A 26,802-nucleotide genomic window follows, 5' to 3' on the forward strand; every position below is an offset into this window, starting at 1 on the left:
GCTTCTCTCTACCCCTCCCTCCCCCCTCCCCAGCCCCGACCTTGGGCTGAAGGGTCTCCAGACGTCTAGGCTCCCTTCGGTATGGAGTCTTTACCATAGCTGGGCACCCCACCCCCACCCCGCACTGAAGCCCCCCCACCTCCCCCTCTGTAGCAGGAGCCGGTTCAGCCCAAGGTGTCCTGAGGAGAGGGCACTCCAAGGGACCATCTAACCCCAAAGCAGCTGCACTTTGTCACCTGCCTGTGCCAGCTGCAGCAGCCCCTCTCTTACTTCTCAGGAATGGGGTGTGGTGGGCCCTGTCACCCCGGGCAGGGTGGCTAGCAGAGGCCACAGGCCTGGGGTGCTCAAAGATCTGTCAAGCAGGAGGCGCGTTGGGACAGACTACTCACTCACCAGTGTAGGTCTACCCTGCTGAAGGGGTGGGCAGACCCCCTTCATGCCCCTCATTCTCCTACCCGACCGCTCATCTACTGAATGAGCAAGTGGTTGGCCCAGAACATAGAGCTCTAAAAACACTGGCCCTTAATCACAGCTCACTCAGCTTTTGCTTTCCAGCTGCCCGGTGGGTTTCAGGTGTCTTTGGTGAGGCCGACTGAGCCCAAGGCAGGCACTGTGAGATGGGCCGCCCCACGCGGCTCCCCACAGCTCCAACCCAGGCTGAGGCGCAGCCTGCACTCACCCTTTGCCAAGTGTCCACACTGAACCAGGCAGGCCAGGGAAGAAAGCCAGAACGCACTGGAAACATCTCTTTTGGAGCTCTGTTCTTCATTTTAAAGGGATGGTGGAAGGTTAGGGACACAGTTTACTATTTCTGGTTCCTATACTTGGGGTATTGGGTTCTGCTTGCTATTGTGACATGTCTGTACCTCATTTGGGATGGAGACTATTACTTCGATGTTTTGATTTGAAATTCCAATAAAAATAAATGCTTTGAAACCCTGTAATCCTAAAATAGAGGCCAAGAGGGAGAACTGAAACATCTTCCCTTGTATTTCTTCCCTGTTTCTCCCCCACCTCCATTTCCAGTCCTGGTACAGACAGAGCTCCCAGCACTTCGGCCCTGGCTGAGGCCCAAAGCCGGGTGGTGGGAGCTGGACAGGCAGCGGGGGCTCCTGGGGTGGGGGTGGGGATGGGGGGCTCCCACACCTCCTTCTTCTGAAGCTCGGCCCCTCAGCCTAACTGCAGAAGAGGGGGCACAGGACCACCTCAGGCTGGCCAGGGGGTGGCAGCCAGGCCCCAGCCAGGCCAAGCACAGGGTGGAGGACCCAGGGGACACCAGAGGCCTGGCCGCTGCCAAATATGCTGGAAGCCAAGGTGAACCGGGGAGATGGGCTCCTGTCCCCCTGGTTCTAGAGAGGTGGACGGTGTTTGGCAGTGCACCAGTCAACTCAGAGAACAAGACTGCTTCTTGGATAATTTCTGGTAGAACACCACCCGTCCTGTGCTTGACCGCCTGGCTGGGGTGGTGGCAGGCTCCCATAGCGTCCCCCACATCCCTTGCAAGGGCTCGGCGGGCCTGAGCTCCTCCCAAGAAGGGAGACTGCTTACAGACTCCACTCCTGGTGGGGATCCCCCGACAGCCCCCGTGAAGCGACTGGTTCCTGACAGCCAGTAAAGGCTGAGTGTTTTGGGGTCAGAGTTACCACTTAAGGAAGCCGTAAGGGGCAGGCACCACGGTTGCTAGGTGTTTCTTTGCTTTGCTAGACCAGGGAACCCACGGGGATTTGTGGGACCCTCTGCTGGGGATGTGCGATCTTGCTGGTAAGAGGCTCGTTCCTCTTGGTTTACTTCCCACGCTCATTCTGGGGATGGTTCATCCCGTCACATCTGCTTCACGTGGGAATCGTGGCAGGGGTCAGGGGAACCAAGGCCAGAAACGGGGTCCGGGGGAGCAGACAGCAGAAACTGTGGCACCGAGAAAGTGTGCCAGACTGCCATGCAGACAGGATTTTTGTGACTCCTCCATGGTGACTTGAGTGCATCTGACTCAAGTTGCCATTTTCCCAAAGCAGGTCACCTGGGGTCACCTGACCCCACCCTGGCCCAGGCCCATTCTGACAGCAAATGGGATGAAGAGTGAGGCCTGTCAACCCTCAGCCCGTTGGTGAAGAGGTGGGCCGTCCCTGACAAGTGCAGCACTGAGTGCACGGACCACAGCATGTGGTGCAGTCCCAGGGAGGAAAACCCTGAGGCATGTGGACCCACATTCATACGTTGCCTGTCACTTAGTAGGACACCTCGGGGATCGGGCCTGTTAAACCCATCGAGGCGAGATCCACAGTGGGAACCAGGATAGGACAGGCTCACACCCAGATCCTGGTCTCCACCACAGCCCATCTTCTGTCCCCAGGGCTCCTGGGTCTTCTGTGAATTCTCCGGCCTGGACCGAGGCCACTCTTGGGAGGTGCCACGTGGTCATGTGAAAAAAAGCAGCCCGGGGAGGGCAGGGTGCTTTCTAACTCAAATCCTACTACACGCCCTAGGTGACCCGCCACGGTTACCAGCGTGAAGCTTTTTTCTGCAAGCAGATGAAACATTTAAAAAAGTAGCATGCCGGCCTTAGAGACCTGCCTCCTGGCTGACGGCGGCCACTCTGCAATCCAGCAGCCCCGCCAGGCTCTGGCCACGGACTCCTCCTCTGCACCCTCGCTGCCGTCCTCTTAGGAGATGCTGAGGTGCAAGCTAGGAAAACCTGTTCGAGATTCTGAAGAAACTCGGAAGGGGTGGATAACGGGGTGTGGTCGGAACACCAACAGGAGGTCTCCGTGGAGGCCCACTCACTCTTCCTCCCTCACCTTCCCTGTGGTCCCTGTGGGGACCACACCCGACACAGGTAAGGATGCCCGCGTCTGCAAGCCGAGAAGGCAAACAACCCACGGGACTCAGCCGAAGCCGTGACTGGGGGCGTCAGTTCAGATGACCCCAGAGGACTTGGGATCACGGGAGCAAGGCAATTAGCTGTCTTGGTGCAAAATCCCGTGCGTGCGGTAGCTCAGCTTTGCCTCAGTGGTTTCTAAGGACAAAGGAGGCTTTCACAAGAAGAGGCTAAGCACTGGGCCGGCTGGTTGCCCACAGCCCACGAGGAGGTAGTGAGTGGCTGTGTGCACACAGCCAGGTGGGCAAGCGCTGTCGGTGCCTCTGGGTCCCTTCCCGCTCCACCCGAGACGGCTGAACACTCACACAGACCAGAGGGAGACAGTGTCATTTATCCCAACGCTTCCCAGGAAGCAGCGTTCTTGCATTTATTCAAATTCACAAATAAAAATCTTTTTTGAGGGAGAGAACACGCAAGCGGGGGGGGGGGGGGGGGAGAGAGAGAGGGAGAGAAAGAGAGAGAGAGAATCTTAAGCAGGCTCTACACTCAGCGTGGAGCCCGACAAGGGGCTTGATCCTATGGCCCCGGGATCCTGAGCTGAACTCAAGAGCCAGGTGCTCAATCGAGTGAACCACCCAGGGGGCCCCCAAAATTTGAATCTTGTACCACTATGGCTAACAAAGCACATACAATCATATGCAACTCATGTAACAGAGAAGAGCAAACCCCCAGGAAACCTTCTAGAGTAACAGTCACCGTTAAAAGAATTCTGGAGACCAAGAGCTTTTAATGAAAGAATGTGTTAAAACCACGCTTCCTCCCACAAGCCCGATGCAGAGCCGGGTGAACACAGCCTGGAGCCGCGCTTGAGGCTGCTCTCGTCCAGCTCGGGCTCTGGCACAATCTCGGGATGGTACCAACCACTAGGGCTTCCCGCGGTTTCACACCACCCTCCCTCCAGAACAGCGCCTGGAAGCTTGGTTTCTGTGTGCGTGTGCGCACGTGTGCACCATCAGAGCAGGAGCATACCCTTCACGCTCCCATGGCCACCTGGGAGGGTGACAGACCAACCGGTGGACAGGAGGGACGGTATCAGGTTGCAGAGAATACCCCTGGGGTAACGTCATTTTTCTTTTTAAACAGTATTAAAAAATAATAATAAAAAGTATGAAATTCAGAAGCACGCAGGAATACAAAAACAGCAATCATGTTTTATTATGAACACATCTTGGATTCTTACCCTGCCCTTTCAGAAATAGCTAAAGAACAAGACCTAGCAATCAAGACAATCCTGTAGGATCTTTCTGAAATGACCCAGAGAAGAATACCAAATGGTGTTCACTGATCCCAGTATACAGAATCTCTGACTTCCTGGAATTCTAAAAAACATCCAGTGCAGCCATATGCTGAGAGGATCCATGCAACAAGTTCAGCAGTTTTTCTGATTTTTTCTCAGACAGCTTTCATCGTTTGTGTGAAAGAACTGCCTTGACCTCACAGAAGAGATCCAATTCAGATTGCGTGTCTTGGGGTGGCAAGTTCAGGACGGGGGACAAAGGCACCACGCGGTCTGTGAACTCCAGGGACAGCAGCCTCTGGAAAGAGAAGCACCAAGGCCTGGACGCTGCTGGCTGATGGCTTTAGCAGCCCCAATACCCTTCCTTTGATGTCCAGGGTCAATGCGATCCCGGTCCCACCAGGGCTAGGAGTAGATGCATGAAAAAGAATCTCGCTGTGATCTTTCCTGCAAAGGAAACAGCAATAAAATTTACAGCCTGGTAACAACGGAAGAATTCTTGTAAACCAGTACCGCTGTGTGCCTTCGCTCTCCACTTTGGAGACAAGACTGAGAGGATGGGATGAAACCCACCGCACCTCACGACCCCACAGTGGGGTTCACAGCCGCACTGCTCACACACGGCTGTGAAAGCCAGCGACCGTAACCCGGGCCCCATTCCTTGCACCTGCTTCCGCAGCCTGAACCCAGCGAGCTCACAAGGAGGCAGCGCGGCCTGGGTCCCGTGAAGCGCTAACCGCGTTCTGCCTTTAGGAGTGGAAGCCCGTCCCCTCGTCCCCTGCGTGTCAACGTATCACTACGATGCCACCAACATCCACACCCCAGGGCCACATACAGACGGGCGCCGCCGCTGCCGGGGGTCCAGGCGCGCGGTCTTCGGTGAGCGCAGTCCCAGCTCCGGAGCCTCCGGGCACTTACACACAGGAAGGCTTTTTGCTCTAGGGCTCGACTCCTGTTCCTGCTGAACTGAGCCAGTGTGTAAAATGAGAACTGATATCAGCTCAGTAGGCACCGGAGGGCGGGTCCAATCGACAGCCCGGAAGCAGTGCCTCAGCTGGGAGCTCCTGCGCCGGCCTGCGGGGCTGCGAACACAAAAGAGAGGTTACCATGCTCGGGAGGAGGGGGAGACCGCAACCAGGGGTCTCCTCTGAAAGCAACAGCCCTACTCACATGCAACCAACTGCTGACAGTTTTGACTGGACTTTTTGCCGGCGCATTTAGCTTTAGTTTGTATGTAAGAAGAATTTTTGCAGCTTTCAATACATTTGACCGTTCAGACAGGTGTCTAATCAGTGGACTGATATTCCCACAGACTTTCGGTACACTCATGCATTCACGACAGGAGAAACTGCATCCTCGGAGCCACGCGGGTGTCGCCTCGTCCGGAGCGGCGCCCGGTGCCTGAGCGGACCACCCGGCGGCGGCCTCTGCCCCAGCAGCTCCAACTTAACTGTCCCCATCTCACCTTCTCTTCAGGTGCAGAACTTAGCCACTGTGAACAAAGCGGAAACCAGTCACTGTTCACCAATCAGCTAAGCTCTGCACCTCGTCAGAGAGGTCGTCGGCTGGGCACACTGGGGGGGCCCGGCGAGCATCTTCCACAGCTGTCGGCTTCTTCCGTTTCTGGAGAAGAGCTACAAGATGAGCGTGTTCTCCGAACTGCAGAGAGAGAGAGCTATGGCTTCCGGAGGAGCAGCCAAGGTCGTGGTTGCGTGGTAATCCCTGGCAATGTGATTTTAATCTGAAGTCACAAATCAGCATGCCAGGAACCCAAGCAGCCAGAGCACTCGGAGCAGCGCCGCGCCTGCTCACAGCCCGCACGCACGCGCTGGCTTCCTCACGCACCAGGCGCCGACACCGCTCCGCCCGCTCCCGCGTGGCCTTGACTTCGCCTTGTTGCGCGTTTACCTGGCGTCCCAGAGGCCCAGTGTCTTAAATTGAAAGGGCTCTGTGCAGCCTTGGAGCACAAAATTAAAAAGGCAAGGAGCGGCTGCCCTTGCGCGGTTTGCCGTCTGCACCCTCGGGGCCGGCCGGTGCCGTCGTCGCTGAGGGACAGCCGAGGGGCGAGGCACGCACGGGGCCCCGACGTTCACCCACAAGGGGCAGGAACGGGAAGAGTTCCCAGGAAGGAGCCGACTCGTGACCACCTCCCCGAAAACTCACGAGGAGGAACGGAGAGCCATGGTGCCCGCTGTGGTTCTCCACAAGCTGGAACAGGGGACAGTGGGCCGAACAGCCCGCCCCACTGTGTTTCAGTCTTCAAGAACCCCAAACTCTCCATGAAAACAAAAATCTAAAGAGAAATATGATCTATACTCTTACTACAGGGGGCCCACCGCAAGGGAACCGGTCCCTCTCAACTGGCCCGGCCCTGAAGGACCCGAAGCCACCAAGGAAAGGGTGTGGGTCCAGCTATACAGGACACACAGCCATGGCAATCATTTCCACTACTCTGTTTCCTGGGAAATGTGGTTCCTGCACTCTTATGGAAAAAGAGGATCCTACTTTAAAAATCCCTTTTCTCCCCTTCATATCAGAGTTCTTTCAAATAACTAAGACACTAACACATGTTAGAAATGGTCTTAATATACAGCAAAACATCAGAAGCAAACAAAATCTGACACTGGGTTACGAATACCAACATAAAATATTACATAACCATTAAGAATTCTACCTGTCGATAAGCTGTAGAACATGAAAAATGCTTGAGATCTGATGTGAAGTTTAAAAAAAGACAGAATTAGACGGGCCCCATTACATCATGTGAAACCGTGAAGAAACACTGAGAAGGTAACAAATGACAATACACCCACAGCCCCACAGCTGTACTTAACAAAGCTGCACATACCCCTGCTACGTGACTTGTGAAATGCAGAAACCCACAGTTAAACACTCCTAGAATGTACATCTAATAGGTCAATTCCAAGACAATTAACAGGAAGCAGCTTAAATAACTTAGGACTTGCACTGCAGCGTAGACCAGGAGGAGATTCCACTCCAACATGAGGTGAGAAATAAACCAGGCACAGCGGGGTCGAAGAGCACATGGCACACCTTGGCAGGATGCCCTCAAGTTGGTCAGACCCCTCATGTTCTCATACAGATGGTGGGCTGGGGATGGACCCAGACGCCTGCACGGAGCTCAAGGTTCGGGGTAACCCAGCAACGTGCTCCCGTGTGAGCCCTCACCAGAAGACTGGATCAGTGCTTCCACCGTCCAAACCTATTCCAAATGCTCTCCTGCGTTTTTGTCCCTACAAGTAACAAAACCTAAAGTGGCCAAAGCAGTGCCCAGGGAAGTGATTCCGCCGGGGTGGGCAGCCTCTGCTCCTGGGGCCAACCTGGCCAGCCTAGCGTGAGTTCTGCCTGCACTCCCAGGCCACCAGCCACTGAGGAGTGGAGGACCGTGGCTCAGCGCCTCCTTATCGACTCACGTGGCTCCTACGAGGAATCTCTGGTTAGAACCGAACAGTGGAGAATGGGAAGAGAGAGAATCACCTCTTCAGAATAACATCTCGGCCACCACCTGGGCTGAGGATCTGTCCATCTGCTCCTTGGTCAGCTCGAAGCAGCGGCGGGCGACCTGCTGCTGCCGGGAGTCCTCGCTCACCATCAGCTCCCCGTAGAGGTAGATGCCCATGGCCTGTGGGGCACAGAGCACGGAAGGGAAAGAAATGACACGTCCACACGCACACGGTCTGCGCTGCTGGAACACACACTTGCCCGTGTGGAAACTACAAAGACCCTAGAGAAGACGGCCGAGTGGCTGTCCTCCTGAAGCCAACAGTTTTCGATCCCTTCACTTTCTTGTTCACACTGAAGCCCCCTGGAATTCTTAACAATCAATTCCATCAACAGGACTGTGGTGGCAATCTAATCGGTGACAGAATGACGCATGAGCATTTCTCCAGGGATGACTGTGTCGGTATCACCAGGGAGAGTCAGGGAGGTCCCCACAATGCCCACCACGGAAACATGCGTGGCTGAAAGTGGCCTCCGAGGCGTGGTGTGCGTGTCACAGGGTTGCAGGACCTCTCTCAGGGAAGTACGCCCTGAGGCGCGGCTGGGGAATGAAGACCAGCACGTCACATGGCACCACGGCAGGGAGAACGTCACCCCACCCAGGGAAATATGTCCACTGCGTCAGCCCAGCCCGACAGAGCCCCTCAACCATCCCTGCCGTGGCAGCAAACACCGCCTCTTCAGTTCCCAAAACAATGTTCTCCACACATACTTTAAATTAGAGCCACTGAAGACATGGACACATACTGTGACAGCTAAGCCACGGCCTGACCCAAGACTTGGGGATGCTGTGAGTCATTTGGTACTGACAATGGTCCACAGACATGCACATCTGCATTTTTCCTACAGTTTTACAAACAGCCAGTTAGGTTCTGGAAGACCAAAAGAACCCTTTGGTTCTGCCTTTTCTCTGATTCCAAGCTTACTTATGCCACGGGTTACATTCTGTTGGAGCAAATTAGAGGGCGGATCTCAAAAGATCCTTTTAGCACAAGATAAAAATTTGGTAGTATGGGGCTCAAAAATCCTTTCCTTAAAAAGCTGAGTTATGGTCATCCTTATTTGGCAACGGTCTTGGCTCTAAAAAGGAGTTACTTCTGGTTTTCAGAACAGACCTTAAGTTGCTCTTATATTTTGTCTTTGTTGTCTGTGTTTCCAAACACCTCTGCTCCAACTGTGCAAATGTGACATTTCTCCTGATACAAAGTCATGTACTTTTCTTTGTGGGAAGAACGAGCCCTTACTTGCCGGCTGCCCCCCATACTCAGGCCCTATCAAAAGTCCCTTTGTTTGCCCCACCCCCACTGAAGCATGGCTCCATTCTCTCAGCCCACAGTACCCGGCGGAAAGCTCGCTCACAATGGTCACGCTAAGAGCAACCAGCTGCAGGCTGCCTTCCAGCAGCTGACAGAACCCACAGAACACACATCACCATGCACGGCCGTGCGGGGCAGACGTGGGTGGTGCAGAGGACGCAAGGCAGACACCCCCCAACACGTTCATGCGCATACATGTTTCCTGCAGGCTCCTTGGAAGGTGACTGCCTTCCCCTGGTGAACAGTGAGGTGTGGCAGGGTGTGGCTGGTACAGGTATAGACCAGACTGTCCTAGCCAGGCCGGCTCTCCCTGACTAGTCTCATGTCCACGCATACTTTAAATAAGAGCCGCTAAAGACACGAACACACACCGTGACAGCTAAGCCATGGCCTGACCTGAGATTTGGGGATGCTGTGAGGTCTGCATGTGTGTCATTTAGTAATGACAGTGGTCCACAGCTGGGTCAAACCACCAAAGCTTTTAAGAGGTGTAATTCATGCTTTAGAGGGACAAAGTGGGGGGAGATGGGGAATCAGCTCCAAAATGTGTTAGGTAAGCTCCTACCTACTTCTTAAAAATCTTTGGAAAATGCTTAAGTATTTGTGATGAAAAAGATGTTAATGACCTGGGTCCCTGTGTTAGTAAATGCACTGGACAGTCAGGAGACAGCATTAAAAGAATTCCCAGGTAATTAAAAGAATTACCTGATCCTCCTGGAGGAATCTCTCCACATCTTTGTACGCTTTTGTGTATTTATGCTTTATGATGAGTTCACACCACCGATGGCGAACCTTAAGGAAGGAGAGAAAATCCAGTAAGCAACAAGCTGGTGGGTTTCCTTAGTCTATCTTAATGACAGAATTTGTATTAGCAAAAGTTACACTCTCAAGAATATTAATGATACTTCGTTCCAAATCTCATTTTAGTTTAATTTCTTTTGCAAAGAAAGGAACCATGTCCCTCACTGGAAGGCTGTCAATTTTAGGAGAGCAAAATACACGTTTTAGTTAGGTGTTTTGATGTTTTTAAGTGCAATTCTGCAAGACAAAACAGATAAATGCAAAACATAAGTGGGAAACGAAGTGCACATCCCAGCCAGGTGACTGCTCTGTCCTCCAGCGTGCCACTAGTGAAGGTTCCCTTTAAAACTGCAACTGCTTAATTTCCTGCAATAACCAATCTGGTTCAATGCTGCTGACTGTTAGCAATAAACAAGGTAAATTCAGGAAGACACTGCTCTCCACATTCCCGAGAAGATGCACAGCTCACCTCTGCAGCATTTGGGGAGGGCACCCGGGGACAGGAAGGAGAGCAGGGCACTGTGCTGCAGGTCTGTGCAGCCTGCCGCCAATGAACGAGCTAAATGTGGGCGCCGTTCAGTCCAGATCCACTTGACTAAAGGTTTACCAGAATGCACTTGCCAGGAGCTCCAGCCCCTACAGACAATATGGGGGTCTAGTCCCAGCACTAGCTAGCTCTGCTGATGCAGGCAGAGCCCCAGCCAGCTCTTGGCACTGCTGGCACATTCTTTAGCTGGAGAGTCTACCCGAATTTGGTTTTCAGAATCTAGTTGCAGGCCAATGCCTCAAAGCCCTCTCAATTATCCCTAGTGAGGAGTTCACCACTTTCTATTCCATTCCTGGCTCAACATCAGCCATACATGGAAGTGATTACAAGCACCTAACTTCCTTCCTTCCCTCTTTGTTTTCGTTGTCTTTGAAAAAGGGAGACCCTGCATAGAATCCATTTGTGGCAACGGGATAATGTAAGCAATTTCAACATTCTGACTGGGGCCCCTGTAAATTATATCATTACCCACTGCTGGCCGGATCTCTCCTTTAATCTACTATAAATAGATTTGCACACAAACAAGTAAGTATGAAGAAACAAATCTTCTGGGAAGAATCCTTCCCCTGGGCTACAGTCCTCTCCAAGACTGGGTGTTAACTCGGGGGATCTGGTGGTGCTGCTTTTTGCTTGTGGGCAGTGAATTTACATCTGTGAAGGAATTTCAGAGGCGCATGGAAATGAGCTAATGGCCTCAGAGCATCACAAGAAATGGGAAGAGGTTGGACTGCACTGGTCTTGGCAATCTTTCCATCTTCCACAGAATGTTCTTTCCTATACAGCCAATAGAAATGAACAGACCATGAAGGGCACCCCCTAAAACGGTCTCACAAAAAAGACAACTGAACAGAGCTCCAAGAAGCCAGCTTGTCCCATTACAGTAATCAGAAGCCACCAGAACCACCAGACCCCTGCTCCCACACTCTGGTTCGAGTACCACAGGCTGAGCCCCGGAGAGCACCTGACCAGCACCCTTAGACGCCACCCCCTCCCCCCCCCCCCCCCGTTTTCTCCCTATCACGGTAACCTAAACACCTCAAATACCACTGGCCATATCTTGAGAGCTTGGTGAAAGTGGGGGCCAGCTCCCCAAGGTCAGGAGAAGGACCGGCAAGTCGGTGTGGCCTGGTGGGATGCCCCCTGGGGAAGAGCAATCCCCTCTCACACCTGCACACTGGAAGGCTTGCACCAGCTTTTGGTGGGGTGATGGAGAGCTCCGTCGGCTTTCCAAGTGCTCTGACCTGACCGCCTAGGTGTGTGTGACGTGCCCACACCATACCTCTCTGCACTCTAACACCTGGGGAGGCTATATTTTTTAGACCTGATTTTGAAATGGAGGGTTCAGCCTCTCATTTCCTCTTCCCGTGCTCTCCTTTCCCAATCTACACAGAGATAACAAGGCCTAAACAAGGGCCTATTTCCTGGCAAAGTAAGACCCGCCAGGCTGGCGGAAGGTGGGGTGGTCCCACCACACCGGGTGAAGGTCCAGGAGCCCCAAGTGGAGGCTCCTTCACACCAACATGAAGTCAGTATTGCCACTTCTCTTACTGTTAAAAAGGGTTTATTGTCACGATTAATAAGCGATCTAGTCTTCTGACCCCTGAGGGCCAACATGGCATCCAGGAAGCACAGCTCAGGCTCCCTTCCCCTCCCCTCTAAGAGCAGAAAAAACAACAAGCCTTTTCTTTACAAAAGAACTCAGTGCATCTCAATATTTCAGTGACAGGATGTTTAAAAGACATCACAGACATGCTGTGTGAGGCTAAGGGCCTGACACATTTCTTGCTTGCGCAGAGGGTTTTTACCTCTCTTCGTATTTCGCTGACAAAGAAAACCCTCACTTTTTATCCCCTAAACTTGAGGACCCAATTTGCATGGCCACTTGCCACCACACGTAATGGGGTCTTGCTGAAAAGCTGGCAGCAAAGTCACACCTGTCTTAATTTTTCCTAGCAATTATTTCCATAGTGGGCACTGCCAGAATAGTCCTTCTCCAGATCACTGAGAAACTTGAACAGTCCTTGACAGAGGCTGTCACATACTCGTACTAAGTTCCTGCCCCCTCTGGAAATGGGGAAAGTGAGGTTCTCCATGCTGCGGAGCCAGAGCCAGAGAATTTCAAACAGGTCTCTGAGGAGAGAGCTGTCCATCCTGTACATTTGCTCTTATTTCTAATTAATTTATTAATGGGGGTAGTGGTCACCTGGACTTTTAACTTCCTCCATGAGATGAAAAATAAACATCGTGTATGTACATGACAGTGTGGGCCCAGCAGCCCTCCCACAGCACCTGTGGCTTCTCGACTCTGCTCATTTAGTTCCAATGTTGCAGGTGCACACACACGCCAACACTGACCAGATTACACTTCAAAGAGTCACGTTTTATTACACCGCAGTTATGCTGATAGAGATGAAAACTTTTAATGACCTTTTGAACTAGACTCAAATTCACATCACTCCCAGTCCTGCCCTATAGGAAGCACCTGAAAACCCGGAGTCAGCCAACAGGTTAGCCCCGAACACTGGTCAATGTGATCAGGCCGGATGGAGAAGTAGGGGTGAGGACCACGTGGGGAGGGAAGGAAAGGCCAAGAACCTGAAGAGAATGAGAAAAGGGACAGAGCTGCCCACGGCAGCAAAGAGGGGAGTCCCAGGGACCTTGAGTGCCCGTGCCCTCTCTCCGGCTGCCTGGGACCTAGTGTGTGTGGGAGGGTACCGGAGGCCTTGTTTCCAGGGACGTGTCTACCTCCCCACCGTTGCATGTTCAGGATGGGTCCTGGCCCACCTCCCCTACCAGTGCCGGGACAAGCAGGCACACCCCACAACGGCCACACAGGGGGTTCCCAGCACACACACGGAGCACTTAGCAGAGCATGTGGCACGGGACTGACGGAGGATATGGAAAAAGAGAACTTAGGTTCCTGGTTCTTCCTGAAATGTCGCAATGAAGTTGTGGTAGACAGACATGCATATACGGTTGTGTGCCCACAAATACTTTGGTCTGATAAAAATTAGTCTGAAAATCTGCTTTCTAGAGTTCTGCTCCAAGGACACTCTGAACAGAAAAATGATGTGGATGCTTCAGTGCACAGGTGGGTTTTAAAACACATGCTAATCTGCACCAATGGAAATGGATTCCAGAAGTTTCCAGGTTTCCAAAGCCCCCACGAACAACGATGAGTGCACAGACATCATTGCTCTCCCCAGAGTGCCAAAACAACGTGACTGGTCCTTTGGGGTTGGGTCCAGATGGGGAGGTTTTAGAATTGGGAGTTGGGGGGGGGGGGGGGGACAATGAAGGGTAGGTGTGCAGAAGCAGATTCATCAGACCCACTTTTGGTGACAGAGAATGAAAACCCTCCAATAATCCACATAACTGCTCCAGGATGGTGGATCCCTGAACCTCAGCAGGGACTTCTCCAAGAGGATGGGCTGTGTCTGTGGCAACAGGCCTGAGCCTTGGGGGACGTGGTAGACATGCGGCCTGGATGTCCAAACAGTCCCCTGCATGTGATGTGTATACATGTGGATATACGTGCACATAGACAGAAACATGGTTCTTTTCTTAATCCTTTCCCCTACTCAGGTATTTTGTTCTTCTTTATGCTAGTTGGTACTCAATTGATTTCATGACCCACTGGGCCCTGAGTCACAGAGCCTGAGGCCCCAGGCTGGAGACCCAGGTCTGCCACTGAGCAGCTCCATCAGCTTGGCCCTGCTCCCCGGGGTGGGGGGTGGGGGTGGGTGGGTTGTAAGTGTGCGTCCCCTCTGAGCTATTGTGAAAATGAGGTCACCCACTGTGAGTAGCGAAGAGTCCCATATACTGTCACTTTAGCTGGAGTGCCAGTGTCTGGCTTTTTCTACTTCAGAAGTTCTGTTATTTATTGAAATTATGAAATCTTGGGAGTATCATTTCCAAGGAAGTGTTTGTTACCTGGTGAAATGACAGAGCAAGGCGCCTGTGCTGAAGGTAGAGAGGGCAGCCTGGATGGTGTGTGAGGGAAGGCAGGTGTGTGAGAGGGCTGGGCTCTCTCGGGTGGGCTGGGGAGGGGATTCAGGAGTCTGAGACTCCCCCTGGGAGAAGCAGCAGGGGCACCACCAGGGAGCGGCCGAGAGGCCCAGGGAAGCTGGCTCTTCAGTCCTGCCGGAAGTACACCCAAGGGCCAGGCACCTGGGAGTTTCCCAAACCACCTGTGAAAACAAAACCCTCAGCTGTGCCCCAACCCCCTGGCATTTCTGCCATTTCAAGAAAGTTATTACTACCCAAAGGGCTTGGCCAAGCTGAACTGCTTCTGGCCTGCTCCCCTGATTTCCAGCAGTGCCCAAAAATTGGCACCTGCCTCACAGGGTCATTTGTATTCCCAATCCATGTCTCAGACTCAAGGGGACAAGTCCCATGACCCAGTGGGGCCTCCCTGTGATATGACCATGACCTTTGTTAGGACGTGCTGGTGCTCCCTCTCATGTAATTATTCTCTCCTGGAAACAGCAAAGAGAGGTTGCTGGAGAAGAAGCCCACCCCCCACAACCCCAATCTCTTTTCAACCTGACAATTTTCATGCATCCGGAACCAGTTTTGTATTGAACTCTGAACAAGAGTTGGCAAATTTTTCCTGTCAAGGGCCAGAGGGTGAGTGTTTCTTGGCTTTTCAAAGCCCATCTGCCATTGTACTGCCACAGCAGCCTGGACAGTATGTAAATACATGGTGTGAGATCTGCTATCTTCAGATAAAGCTTTATTTACAAAAACAGGGTGGGCTGAGTTGGCATGGCTACATGCTACAGACTGGTCACCTGCTCTAGGACGGAAGGAAGCCCAAACCCCAGGCCCCTGGAGTGAGGAAAGGTCTGAGTGTGCTGGTAAAATGTTCAACCTCCAAATCTACCTGCACCATGTCACAGAACACAGAGCTGGGAGGTCCTCGTGAGCTGGCTCAGGCCTGCTTCAGCCGGTCCTGCCCGGAAATCTAGGATGTTCCTGAATGTGGGGCTTCTGAGTCCCATTTTGCCTGAGTTAAACTCCTTCTGAAATAGAGCGTCTCTTGAGCTGGTGGGCCCAGCACAAATGTGGATGGTTAGGCATCACGCATGGGTGAGTGACCGGACACTGAGGAAATGAGGTCTTTAGGAAGAGTGACCCCCTCAACCAGCTCGCTCGTCTCCCCACACTGCCGGGGCTCCCCTCTGTGAATCACCACACACCCCAGATCCCATGCTTGCTAACGCTTCACAATTCCCAAGGCTCTTTTACAGCTTTTACCTAATTTTCTTTCTTTTCTTACTTCAATTTGAGTGTTTTCCATGAAGCTAATTTCAAAGAACAAAAAACTCGTCTATGGGAATGCTCCCTGACAGCCTGCTTACTATCTAACAGACTAATTTTCTGAAGTGATTTTTAAACTTTTCTTAAACGTAGTTTTTCTAACTTTTATTAAAAGTGTACTCTGGGGCACCTGGGTGACTCAGGTGAGTGTCTGACTTGATTTCAGCTCAGCTCATGATCTGACGGTTCTTGGGATTGAGCCCTGTGTCAGGCTCTGTGCTGACAGTAGGAGCCTGCTTGGGATTCTCGCTCTCTGCCCTCTCTGCGCCTCTTGCACGTGCATGTTCTTCTCTCTCCCTCTCTCTCAAAAAAAAAAAAGAAAAGAAAAAAGAAAAAAAAAAAGGTGTACTCTGGAACCTCCTAAAGACCAGTTTGAGAAAAGAATTTAAGTGGTTCTTCAAGCAGTCTGAACCTCTGTGTCAGGTAGGAAACACCTTTAAATTAAACAGTAAACTGTGGGGCCTTGCAGGCAGAGTTTGAAAAACAGAGTCTCACAGAGGAGTTACTGTGCCTGAAAAATAAATGGAATCACACAGAATGAGCAGAGACTGCTGTATATGTAAGAGATTAGTTCCAGTAACTTGGCTAATACCCTTAGACTTGGCTCTGATAGCCACTGTGTCACCAACACCATACATCAGTCAAGGTGAGAGAGAGAGTCAACCATGTTGCTTCTGTTGCTGTGGTTTGGGAGCCAGGGTTTGGTTTGATGCACGTCAACATCCAAGCCTGAGCAGGCACCTATGGCTCCTGTAGGCAGCTGCTTCCCTTGCTTTATCTTTAAATGTTTAAAAATTATAAACACATTAAGTTTGCACAAATGGAGAACCCAATGAACATGAAATTCTAGCCATTCAGCCAAATTCATTTCTGATCTTAACAGCAGCATTCAACATGGATATAGTATTCTGCATTTCTCCTTTTCCCTACCTGCCACCATTGGGTTTGCTCGCTGAGTGCAGCCCGCACACCATCACTTAAAAACAACGGCAGGGAATGCTCCCCTGCTAATGTAAAGTCTCAGTGTGTCCCAGAAAGTCCCAAAGTATGTTAAGAGACTATGGCTTTTTAACAAGCAGGCTGTGAGGGGCCAGCACACAGGAGGGGAGGGGACAAAGACTTCTGCTGTGACACTAGACGGCCCTGCTGTGGTCCCACTCTTCCCAGCACACCTGTTTGCTCTTTGGATCTTGTACATGTGCATCCCTGACCTTGCCTCTGTGGCCCAAGTTCATCAGCACTCCACCACCACTGGCCACTCGGTGTTGTGCCTCATGGAACAGGTTGCGTCTCCTTGTTTGCCTGTGCAGTGTACAAGCTCAGTGAGAGCAGGGGCCTGGGTGCCTTCAGGTCATCTAAAGATGACCTGAAGGCCTCATCTCAGTGCCTGGCACACAGTACACGCTTGATAAACGGTTCTGAATGAATGAATCACTATTAAAGACTCAAATGCTTCCCAGCGACTTTGGAATTATAAGGCACAGTTAGAAGCTGTAAAACGCTGTGAAGAATACCACCCATCCTATTTATGACAGGAAGTACTCCCCTTTCTTCTCAGTCCTTTTGATTTCAAAATTGACTGTTAAAGGGGAAAAAGTCCGTCTGGGGAACATGATCTGGGAAGCCCATTAAACCTCATTTAGAGTTCCATTTTATATCTGTAAACAGAAAGACCAAGGCCCATGGCTTTTGGGAGTTAATAAGTCTAACACAGCAATAAATGAAACTGCTTTTTCCATTTGTGTCTGAAATTAGATTTAACTTTGCTTTAAAGTGGCTTCACGGCTGGTGACAGAGGCCTGCCCAGCAGCGCAACGGCAGGAAAGCCTCTGCAGCGACTCCGGGACAGACGGCATCTTCGACCAGCGTTCTGTTTGGGGCCGGACACACCTCGTCCGCTCTCCCTCACGAGGAAACATGGAAGATCCTTCAGCCGTGTGGCCCTCACATCAAGATCCCTAGCACTTCTCCTTTTCTCTTGAAGTCTTTACCCGATTTTTTGAAACAAAAAGGAATGAAAAGTTTCTGCACTTGACGTCACGAAGCCAGGTGGGCAGATCCCTCTGCCCAGGGTAAAGGCAACATGGGAGGCCTCAGAGGCTCTCAGCAATTTCTCGGGGCTCCTACCAACCATCCGTCACGCTCTGGTTATGTAAAACCGGTCATAACTGGTTACAGCCAAATACAACTCATGCTGAGGCAACTTGCAAAACAGAGATCCTTCAGACGGCTGTGGGGACCCCCACACTGGACACGTCCACAGAGAGTGACAGGGAGGATAAATGTATGACAGACATCAAGGATTATAAAGGAGGCAGCCCTATTCAGAGTTCTCTCGGGCAAGTTCTAACCCTTCTTGCTTCTCCTGTGGATATACTATTTGCTTTAATGAGTAAATTATTATATTATTTATATAACATATAAATAATAAACATACACATAAATAATATATAAATGATAAATATTTTATATTTATGTATTATAAATTATATTATTTCTCAAAGCTGTTATTAAAAGCAACTCAAGAGCCCAACTGGGGAAGGCTGTTTCAGCAAAGGGCACTACTATGGGGTCTCTTCTTTTTAAAAAAAATTTTTTTTACATTTATTTGTTTTTGAGAAACAGAGTGAGACAAAGCGTGAGTGGGGGAGGGGCAGAGAGAGAAGAAGACACAGAATCCAGAGCAAGGCTCCAGGCTCTGAGCAAGCAGTCAGCACAGAGCCTGATGTGGGGCTCGAACCCACCAACTGTGAGATCATGACCTGAGCCGAAGTCAGAAGCTCAACTGACTGAGCCACCCAGGTGCCCCCAGGATCTCTTGAGGGAACTACCTGGTGTCCTGACAGCAGGGCTGGGGCAGGGCCGGCTCTGGCCTACTGCTTCCTGGATGGCAGGCTCCGCCTGTGCTCAGCACGGTGGGCTGCTTCTCCCTACAGAGGGGCGAGACGGTTGGTCTACCGAACATGGGTCCACGTGGTTCAAGGCTGCAGTGCAGCAACATGCAGACAAAGTAGCTTAGAAGAACCAGTTACAATGCCACCCCATAAGGTTTAGCTGATCTTTAAATCTCTCTCTCTCTCTCTCTCTCTCTCTCTCTCTCTCTCTCACACACACACACACACACACACACACACACACACACACACACAAAACACATGCCATCATTTGCATATAAACGAGGACTCTTAAATTTTTAAACAATTTAAATCCAATATCATCTTCTCTTTGCCATCAGGTACGGGCACAAACATTCGCACGTGAGAGGCACACGCTGCCAGGAAACTGTGTGGGGTCCACAGAACACTGCCCCCTGCCTGCAGCAGCTGTCCTGGGGAAGGCTCCCTGCACACCCCTGGGAGAGGCTGTGTTCTGTGTGTGGTGCATAGGTACTGACAGCTCAAAGGCTACTAACCCAACCTCAACTCCTGATGTGCCATGGAACTAGAGAGCAAGGAAAGTGTCCAGGCAAGGCACTGGAGGGAAGAAAAGCGATCTGGAAAGTGGCAAAAGTGAGTCCTCTATTTTAGGGCACTTATGGGACACTTTATGTATGAACATGGCTCATTTTATAGTTGTGGGGGAAAAAAAGGGCAGTGTTCACAGACAATACAGTGCTTTTTTGGTGTGGATTTCAGCACAGAAATACAAAAATATGTAAACTACTGGAGGTATAAAGAGCCCAGAAGAACGAACAAAACCCCCCAGTGATTTCACTCATGAGCCCTTTAAAGACAAAATCGACATGAGCTGTAGCTGGGTTTTGGGCTCTACCAAAAGAGCATTAGGGCAATGTTATCTGTAACCCCAGAAAATGTGTTAATCTCTGCATCTTGCTGAGAAAATCTGTACAGATTGGGGGTGGAGAGGTACATAGCAAGATTAGATGATGCTCCTTAAAGTTTCCATACCACAAGACCTGCTGCTGAACACCAAATGGCCAAAAACAAAGAACAGGAAGAGACCAGGAACTTTTCTAATCAAGTCTGGCTGAGCCTATGGCTAACCACCCCTCTATTAAATGTTCCTTTCCTTTTTGTTGTATTTACAGATAAATTATAAATAGTATGAACTGATGTTAAGTGTTTATTTAAATGGTCCTTAGAAGAAAAACTGAGACTATGCCATTAAGTGGCTCACTTTTTCCTTTATCTTCATCATTTAACACATATTTCAGCAGCCCCAACATACTGTAACAATTCAAGGTAAATAAAACACAATCCCTGCCTTCAGAAACAAAGAGGAATATTCATCTAAAAAATAAAAGTCTTTCAACTCTGTCACTGTAGATCACTTTTTGAAAAGTTCCTTTATCACACTATAGCAGGGGAAACTAGTCATTGCAAGATTTCCCCAGGAAAACTCTAGAGGCACTGAACTGAATAATCAAGAAAACTCCAAGAAAGACCTAGAGAGATCTTCCTGACTTGGAAGGAAATATTCTAAAACATTGTTTCATAAACCAAATACAACAAAGAAAAAAATATAACTAAAGAATTATATAAGAGCTCTGTTCTTTCCCACATCATAAAAGGCCCAAAGTTTAAAGACAGGTATATATCTAAAGCAACTAAAGAAAATTACCCTGATCTCTTTTTTCAACTTGTACCCCACCCAGCTCTGAAAACTAGAAAAGGAAATATGATGCTGTGTCAAAGGGGCAGCTGAGCGTCCCCCACAAGCACAGTCTTGGCTTTTTAAAAAGTGGGTATTATTTCACACTATTTATAGCTCACATCCTAAAGTTGGGGTTCATTAGCAGTTGACCTCTTGATTTGCAACCTGAGCTTAACCACATCAAAGGGGCCACCAAGCCAGACCCCTTGTCCCTGCAAAAAAACTATGACAAAAAGCCCAATGCTGGATATGGCAGATGCCAACCTGCCTTTCTGGAAGCTCCCGCCCCATATCTTACCCTGGTAAACCATCTCACTAATTATTACCACACCATTCTCACTCTCCATAATGGTCTCTCTTTCACGTTTAATCCCAAAACTGCCTCATGGGTCTCTGGGCCAGGATGGTGCCTGTTGACAATGCTGGTTGAGGACCTGGAGACGTCCTGGGGTATGTGTACAGCAGAGCAGCCTCTGGGAGGGAGGGAAGGAAGGAAGGGTGTCACTGCAGGCGGGGTGGGGCATGCTGAGCCCCGGCACTGGTCCTGCCCAGTGTCCCTGCACCATGCAGCTCTCACACGGCACCAGGACTACGGGGCCAGATGTCAGCAAGGCCACAGCATCTGCCTTCGTGCTGCTTAGATTGTGCGTGGAGCCAGAGCAGAAGGAGGCATGGAGTTCAGTGGACTGCATTTTAACAAATGCAACTGACAGAGCAGCCTGAAGCGGCAACAAGACCTAAGTGATCACATCTAATCTCTCCTCTAAACTGTTTTGTGTGGAAAACAAAATAGGAGTGCTTTATTTATTTTGTAGCTGGAATACTGTGGGAAAGCAAGCAGCCTAGGAAAGGGGTACTGGGAGCTCTGCACGACAGGGAACAGACCGGAACACCCTGCAGAAGATGGTAACTTTGAATGGAAGGAATGTTAGCATTAAAAGGAATGGGCAGAGTCACAACTATGGATCAATTTCAGAATTGAGAGATATAACACCTTACACTAAACTTTTATTCTCTGCCCTTTTATAACATATCAAGGTCTCCGAACCATGAAATTCTCTCAATTCATAGAAACTATGTTTTGGGCCCAAACGAAATCAGAAATGGGCACCAGAGCTGTCAGACCCTTGCATTCCTGGAATTATCCTGTCTACCTTTGGACTTCAAAGAGAGCCTGTCCTGTTTTCTGTTCAAGCAAACGAAAAATTCTCTTAGTAACGATGTATGCAAATACATGCCCTCCCTGCATAGGCAAAGCCCACCGTGGGAGAGGGTTCAAGGGCTCTTCAGCGGGAAAGACAGGAAAGGCAGCGGTGTGGGAAAGGCGTGCAAGGTTGGATGTTTTCCCATTTGCAATCAACCTTGAACGTGTCCTTTTCGGAGCAGAGCCCACGGATGCTGGCAGGGCTTTTTCTGCACACTAGTGGTAAAACAGGTTTGCCCTTCTTTGCTAATCTGTTTCCTCGGCTTTATTTGCTACCACCACTTTAGTCATAAGTTCCTTCTTTTTCTTCCCTGTAAGAGATTTTGTTTTCACCTCTCCCAAGGTTACACTGTTTGGAGCCTCATGAGTACGATGACTCAGGATGGCCCTTACATGTTGTTAACGATCTTTCTAGCTCCTCCATGTTGTGTTGTAACCACTCATCAGACGCTTTATTAGATGAGAGGAAAAAAATGCCTTTTGTGAATCAGTTGGGGCTATAGAGATGGGGTTCTTAAATGGGGTGACTCTGCCCCCCAGGAGACACTTGGGTATGTCTGGAGACATTTCTGACTGCCAGATCAGGGGTGGGTGGGCAGCACTCCTGGTAGCATGTGAAGGCCAAGGATGCTAAAGTTCCTGCAATGCCCAGGCCACCCCACCACAGTCCAGAAGGTTGGCAAACCGTGATTCAGAGCCAGTTCTCCCTGGCATCGTACCCCACAAGCCCACCACACCCCCAGATCAAGAATTCTGTGACCAGATGCTTCGGGGCTCCCAGCAGTTAGGTAGCCTATGCTTCTTTTCTCTCTTTCTCCCTGACAGATTAAAGGAAGGAGAGAATACAAAGGTTGTCCAAGCTAAATAACATAACTTGACCATTTCACAACAAATGAGAGACTGTGAGTCTTACATGAACACACATTACGTTAAAGCCGTGGATGCTCACAGACGTTTTCTCACAGCATGTTGCTGATGGTCCCATGAAGAAGGGGTTCATGGCTCTACTTTAATCCTGAGAAGGTGGAGGCACAGGATCGTCGTCCACAGTCCGCAGGGCGGAAGCAGGGGAGCTGGTGAGGACCCCGACATCATCTCATCCAGCATTTTTCAAACTGTGGCTGGCACCCATTTGGTGGGTCATAAACTAAGTTTACTGCATCACAATGCACGTTTTAAAAGAAAGCAAAATAGGAAATTATAATAGACAATGTAAGAGTAAAACCGGTTTTGTGAAACTCTTTTTGCCAGTTGGCTGTGGTCATTCAAGCTGGAACACCTGAAGTCTGGTCCCGGCAACAACTGTGCGGACACGAAGACGGGACCCAGCAGGGGGACGACTTGGCTGTGGTCAGCAGCCTCTTGGGGGCCTGGCACTTGAGTGTAGCTCGTTCCTAAGTCAGTGTCTTGGCCAGTACCAGATGCTCTGCGGGGGTGTTAAGAGGAGATCATGGCATGGAGAGTGGCTCCTGAGGTCAGGAACAGGCGCCATCCTTCCCTTCGTGTGGCCAGTCATGGGAGCACATCCAGGGAGACTGAGGGCTGGCGCCCAGCTGTCCCATTCCAACCTAACCCAGGAGACCTCTCCTTTCAGCCTTCAGTACTTCCCCAAACGCAATGATGGGGGGAGCTGATGCTGGTCATGGCCTCTCCCAAGAATTAATTTTCTGGCTCAATCTACCAACTGAAGCACCAGGGCAGGGCATGACACCTTGGAGACCTTTCTAACGTCCCCCACTCTTACCTAAGACACATAAGACACTGAGTTGCTGATTCTGAATTTCCTGAAAGTTCATTGGAGGTGTGCCCCTAATTTTGAAGTGCTTAGCTGTAGTCTGTAGGAAGAAGTTAACTTTGTGGCGCCTGGGTGGCTCAGTCGGTTGGGTGTCCAACTTCGGCTCAGGTCATGACCTCACAGCTCGTGGGTTCGAGCCCTGCGTCAGGCTCTGTGCTGACAGCTCGGAGCCTGGAGCCTGCTTCAGATTCTGTGCCTCCCTCTGTCTCTGCCCCTAACCCACTTACATTCTGTCTCTGTCTCTCTCAAAAATAAATAAACAATAAAAAATTTTTTTAAAAAAACCAAAACACTTGTTTAGAAAGAAGTTAACTTCCAGGTCAGTTGTGGGGCTCTTGGGGAGAAAGGTCCCAGAGCCACCTTGCATGGACCCTCACCTCACTACCATAGCAGCTATTTTTACACTTTTGAGAGACCTGCTGAAGAGGGCAGTCTTCACTTAGAAAGGAACTTAGAAAAGATCTTTTGTTTCAAGAATCAGTTAAAACTTGTATTTGTAAACTTCCATAGCTCTTTATTTGGGCCAATACGGTCAAAAAGTGTAGACATCATATTTCTGTGAACTAAATTTTCCCTCAGCTCATTTTCCATCTTGGTTAAAGCAGCCCCACAATAAGGTTAGTAGTTTCGGTAGCTAAGGATGTAAAAGATGGGTGACCCTTGTACTCAACGATACTTTCCAGGCTAAGGAAGGCAAACATTCCCCCACCACCAGTGCCCGTTTCAGATGATGGCAATGAGAGTGGGCAGGCAAGGCACAAAGTGGCCTAGGAGGACACCCAGGACTGCCCAGCTTCCAATCGCATTTGTACTCCGGCGCTCTTCTTGTAAGGCTGGGAGCAGACCCGTGTATTCACGCCACAGGTGACACGGGCACAGGGAAGTCAGAAGGCCGACACCCACCAATCTGACACGCAACACCCTGGTGAGCAGACGGCACCATGCTCGGAAACCCTGACACACAGAGCAGACGTTCTACCACAGCTGACACAAGAAGCTGCACAACAGGCACCGACACTGAGCTACCTGGAGAGAACAATGAGACACAGACTTCCTCGTGGGCCTGCACTAGGCTGTCCACACACAGGGAAGGAAGGAGGGAGGGGCCAAGGAGGGTGACAGCAAAGAAGCTGAAGCAGCTACTGAACAGAGGGGCCCCATTCGCGGCAAGACAGGTGCCTTAAATAGGTGAGAATCCTCTGGTGGGATGCATCAAGAACGTGCTGTTCTGCCAAAAAAGGAGGGCTGCAGTGATCAGGGGCATGAACAGCTGAACACCCCACCGCCGCAAGCTGTGGAAACACTGTAGCAGCAAAGCCCAGGGAAGTGGGCTCCCCTGTCCAAGACGACTTTACACATACGCTTTCAGGAAAAAGTCCTGTTCAAGAATAAGGGGAGACACCTTGGAAACATGGGGGATGACACTCCCTGCTGTGGGCCATAGAGCCCGGCCGTTCTGGGGCTCAAGTCTTGATCCCAAGGTCACAGCACCCTGAACAAGGATCACGGGGCTTTAGCCTACACTGCTCCCGGGGAAGCCCATCCAGAACCCTTTCCCACAGGTGTGCTCCACACACAGCCTGCCACACTCAAGTTCACACTCAAGTCAGAATCCTCAAGCCCTTCCAACCAAATAACAATTCTTTCTCCCATGAAATGTTCTGTCATTTAAAATAAAGGCAGATGGTTATTCAACTAAATTCCTGCTAATCAATGTCACAAGAAATCACACTTAACTAATGAAGTTTCTAGAAAACACCCTGGTTGGCCAAAATCCTGTTGCTTTTCTGGTTCTGAGTGACATTTCAAGGAAACTTCACAGTGAGACAAGCTGTCAGCATAACCAACTACATGCCAGGACCTCAGAGAACCTGGGGAGGGGGCGAGGCGAGGGCACATTGTTAGAAAAAAATCCCAACCGCGCACCACGGCCCCAAGGCCCTCCTTGATCTGGCCCCTGCCCACCCCTGACCTCAGCCCTGCAGGCCCTAGCACAGGGGTCAACAAACTCCGGATAAGGCAGGCCAGATCAGCCTGCAGCTAGGAGCGGTGTGTATGCTTTTAAATGTCTTTTTAAAAGAACAACAACAAAAAGAGTATCTTGGGACATGTGATAATTATATGAAATTCAAGCTTCAGGGTCCACAAAAAGTTTTACCCGTGCACGGCACATGTTTGCTTACATGCCATCTACGGCAGCTTTTGGACTACAACAGCAAAGTTGAACAGCTGCAAGAGAACGCGTATGGCCTGAAATATTGAATATCTACTTTACAGAAAAAGTTTGCTGACCCCTATCCTAGCACATGCCGAGTTCACACCTTTGTACTTGTGGTCACCCCTGTATAGAAATCACCCCTGGCCCTTGGGCTTGATATGGCCAGTTCCTTCTTGTCCTTAGGTCCTGGCTCAAATGTCACTTTCTCTGAGTGGCCTTTCTGGAGTACTCTATCTAGAGACACCTAGCCCGGCTTCATCCTGTGTATCTCTTGCATAGTTCTGACCTGAAATGGTGTTATTCATTTACTTATGAGCTGTCTTTCCAGAAGACTATAAACTTCCTAACGGTGACCCTCGCTGCTCATGACCACTGCTGTCACCCTAGTGCCTGGCAGAGCTAAGTATCTGCAAAGAGCAACAGGGACGGTACTAGTTATACAAACGGACTAAAGCAGGCTTCAGGCCCCAGGCTCTCGCCAACAGAGACCCAAGCTGGAAAGCCTGCCCTGGCTTCAGGTACCCTGGTTTATAAGTTTTGTGAGATATTGTAAGTAACCAAATTAAACCTGTCCTACTTCTCATAGGTTTAAGAGGTTACAGGTAACAACTTCGTTGAGCTGTAAGTGAAGAACACGATGTGTTTTATGCCAAAAGGAAGGGGGAAAACAGGGTCTCCCACCTCCTGGCTTCCAGGCAGAGAGTGACAGGTGCCCGGCGCCTGCTGTGATCCGCCTGCCCTCGCCTTGGCCGCTGCCGGTCACAGGGGCCTGGCATTTCAGCAGCATTCAGCTCTGATTAAAACATAACCTCATGCCTATAAATAAAAACGTCTTTTAAATACTAATTAAAAATAACACGCTGGCATTTGGAAACTCCCATAAACAAAAATATAAGAGTTGAAATAAACAGCAACCGTTGCACGTGTGATCTGTGCTCAGGTGGGTAAAAAGCTACATGGGTCTTCTCTGGAGTTTTCCATTAATTCCCGAATTTATGGGGCTTTAAAATGCATAACAATGTCCATCTTACCTTTTAATCTAATAATGAGTGGGCTTTTCTCAATTTACTCCATTTTAATGACTGTAATTAGTTTTAATAATATTTTATTTAACCCAACGTACCAAAATATCATTTTGACATTGTATAAAACAATAAGAAATTATTAATAAGATAATTTGCTTTTTTACACACTACGTCTTCAACATCCAGGGTGCATCTCACGCTCTCAGCACGTCTCAGTTCACGACAGCCATGTATCCATTACTCAAGAGCCACACGTGCCTGAAGGCTGCCACGCTGGACTGGACGGTTTTTAAATGTTCAGTTATTTCAACCAGACACAAACCAGA

The 26,802-nt window shown here is 50.1% G+C and overlaps 1 protein-coding gene across 13 annotated transcripts in view; it reads right to left on the minus strand.

Moving 5' to 3' along the window:
* Positions 1-4,006: 4,006 nt before the first annotated feature.
* AOPEP (aminopeptidase O (putative)) overlaps positions 4,007-26,802 on the minus strand; it is a 345,091-nt gene continuing 322,295 nt past the window's right edge. For 5 of the 13 annotated variants that reach the window (XM_058695511.1, XM_058695516.1, XM_058695510.1 and 2 more), the window contains 3 exons: positions 9,656-9,742; positions 7,611-7,755; positions 4,007-4,559 (listed from right to left, as the gene is read on the minus strand). In XM_058695511.1, coding sequence (XP_058551494.1) covers positions 7,615-7,755; positions 9,656-9,742 — 228 coding nt within the window. In that variant the 3' untranslated portion in view covers positions 4,007-4,559; positions 7,611-7,614. Of the gene's footprint in view, positions 5,195-7,610; positions 7,756-9,655; positions 9,743-15,970; positions 16,923-18,451; positions 18,551-20,565; positions 20,708-26,802 lie in introns of those variants that run through there. The other 8 variants (XR_009251735.1, XM_058695509.1, XM_058695507.1 and 5 more) reach the window with 8 other exon arrangements.

Source organism: Neofelis nebulosa, chromosome 12 (assembly GCF_028018385.1).
Source record: "Neofelis nebulosa isolate mNeoNeb1 chromosome 12, mNeoNeb1.pri, whole genome shotgun sequence".
Lineage (NCBI taxonomy): Eukaryota > Metazoa > Chordata > Mammalia > Carnivora > Felidae > Neofelis > Neofelis nebulosa.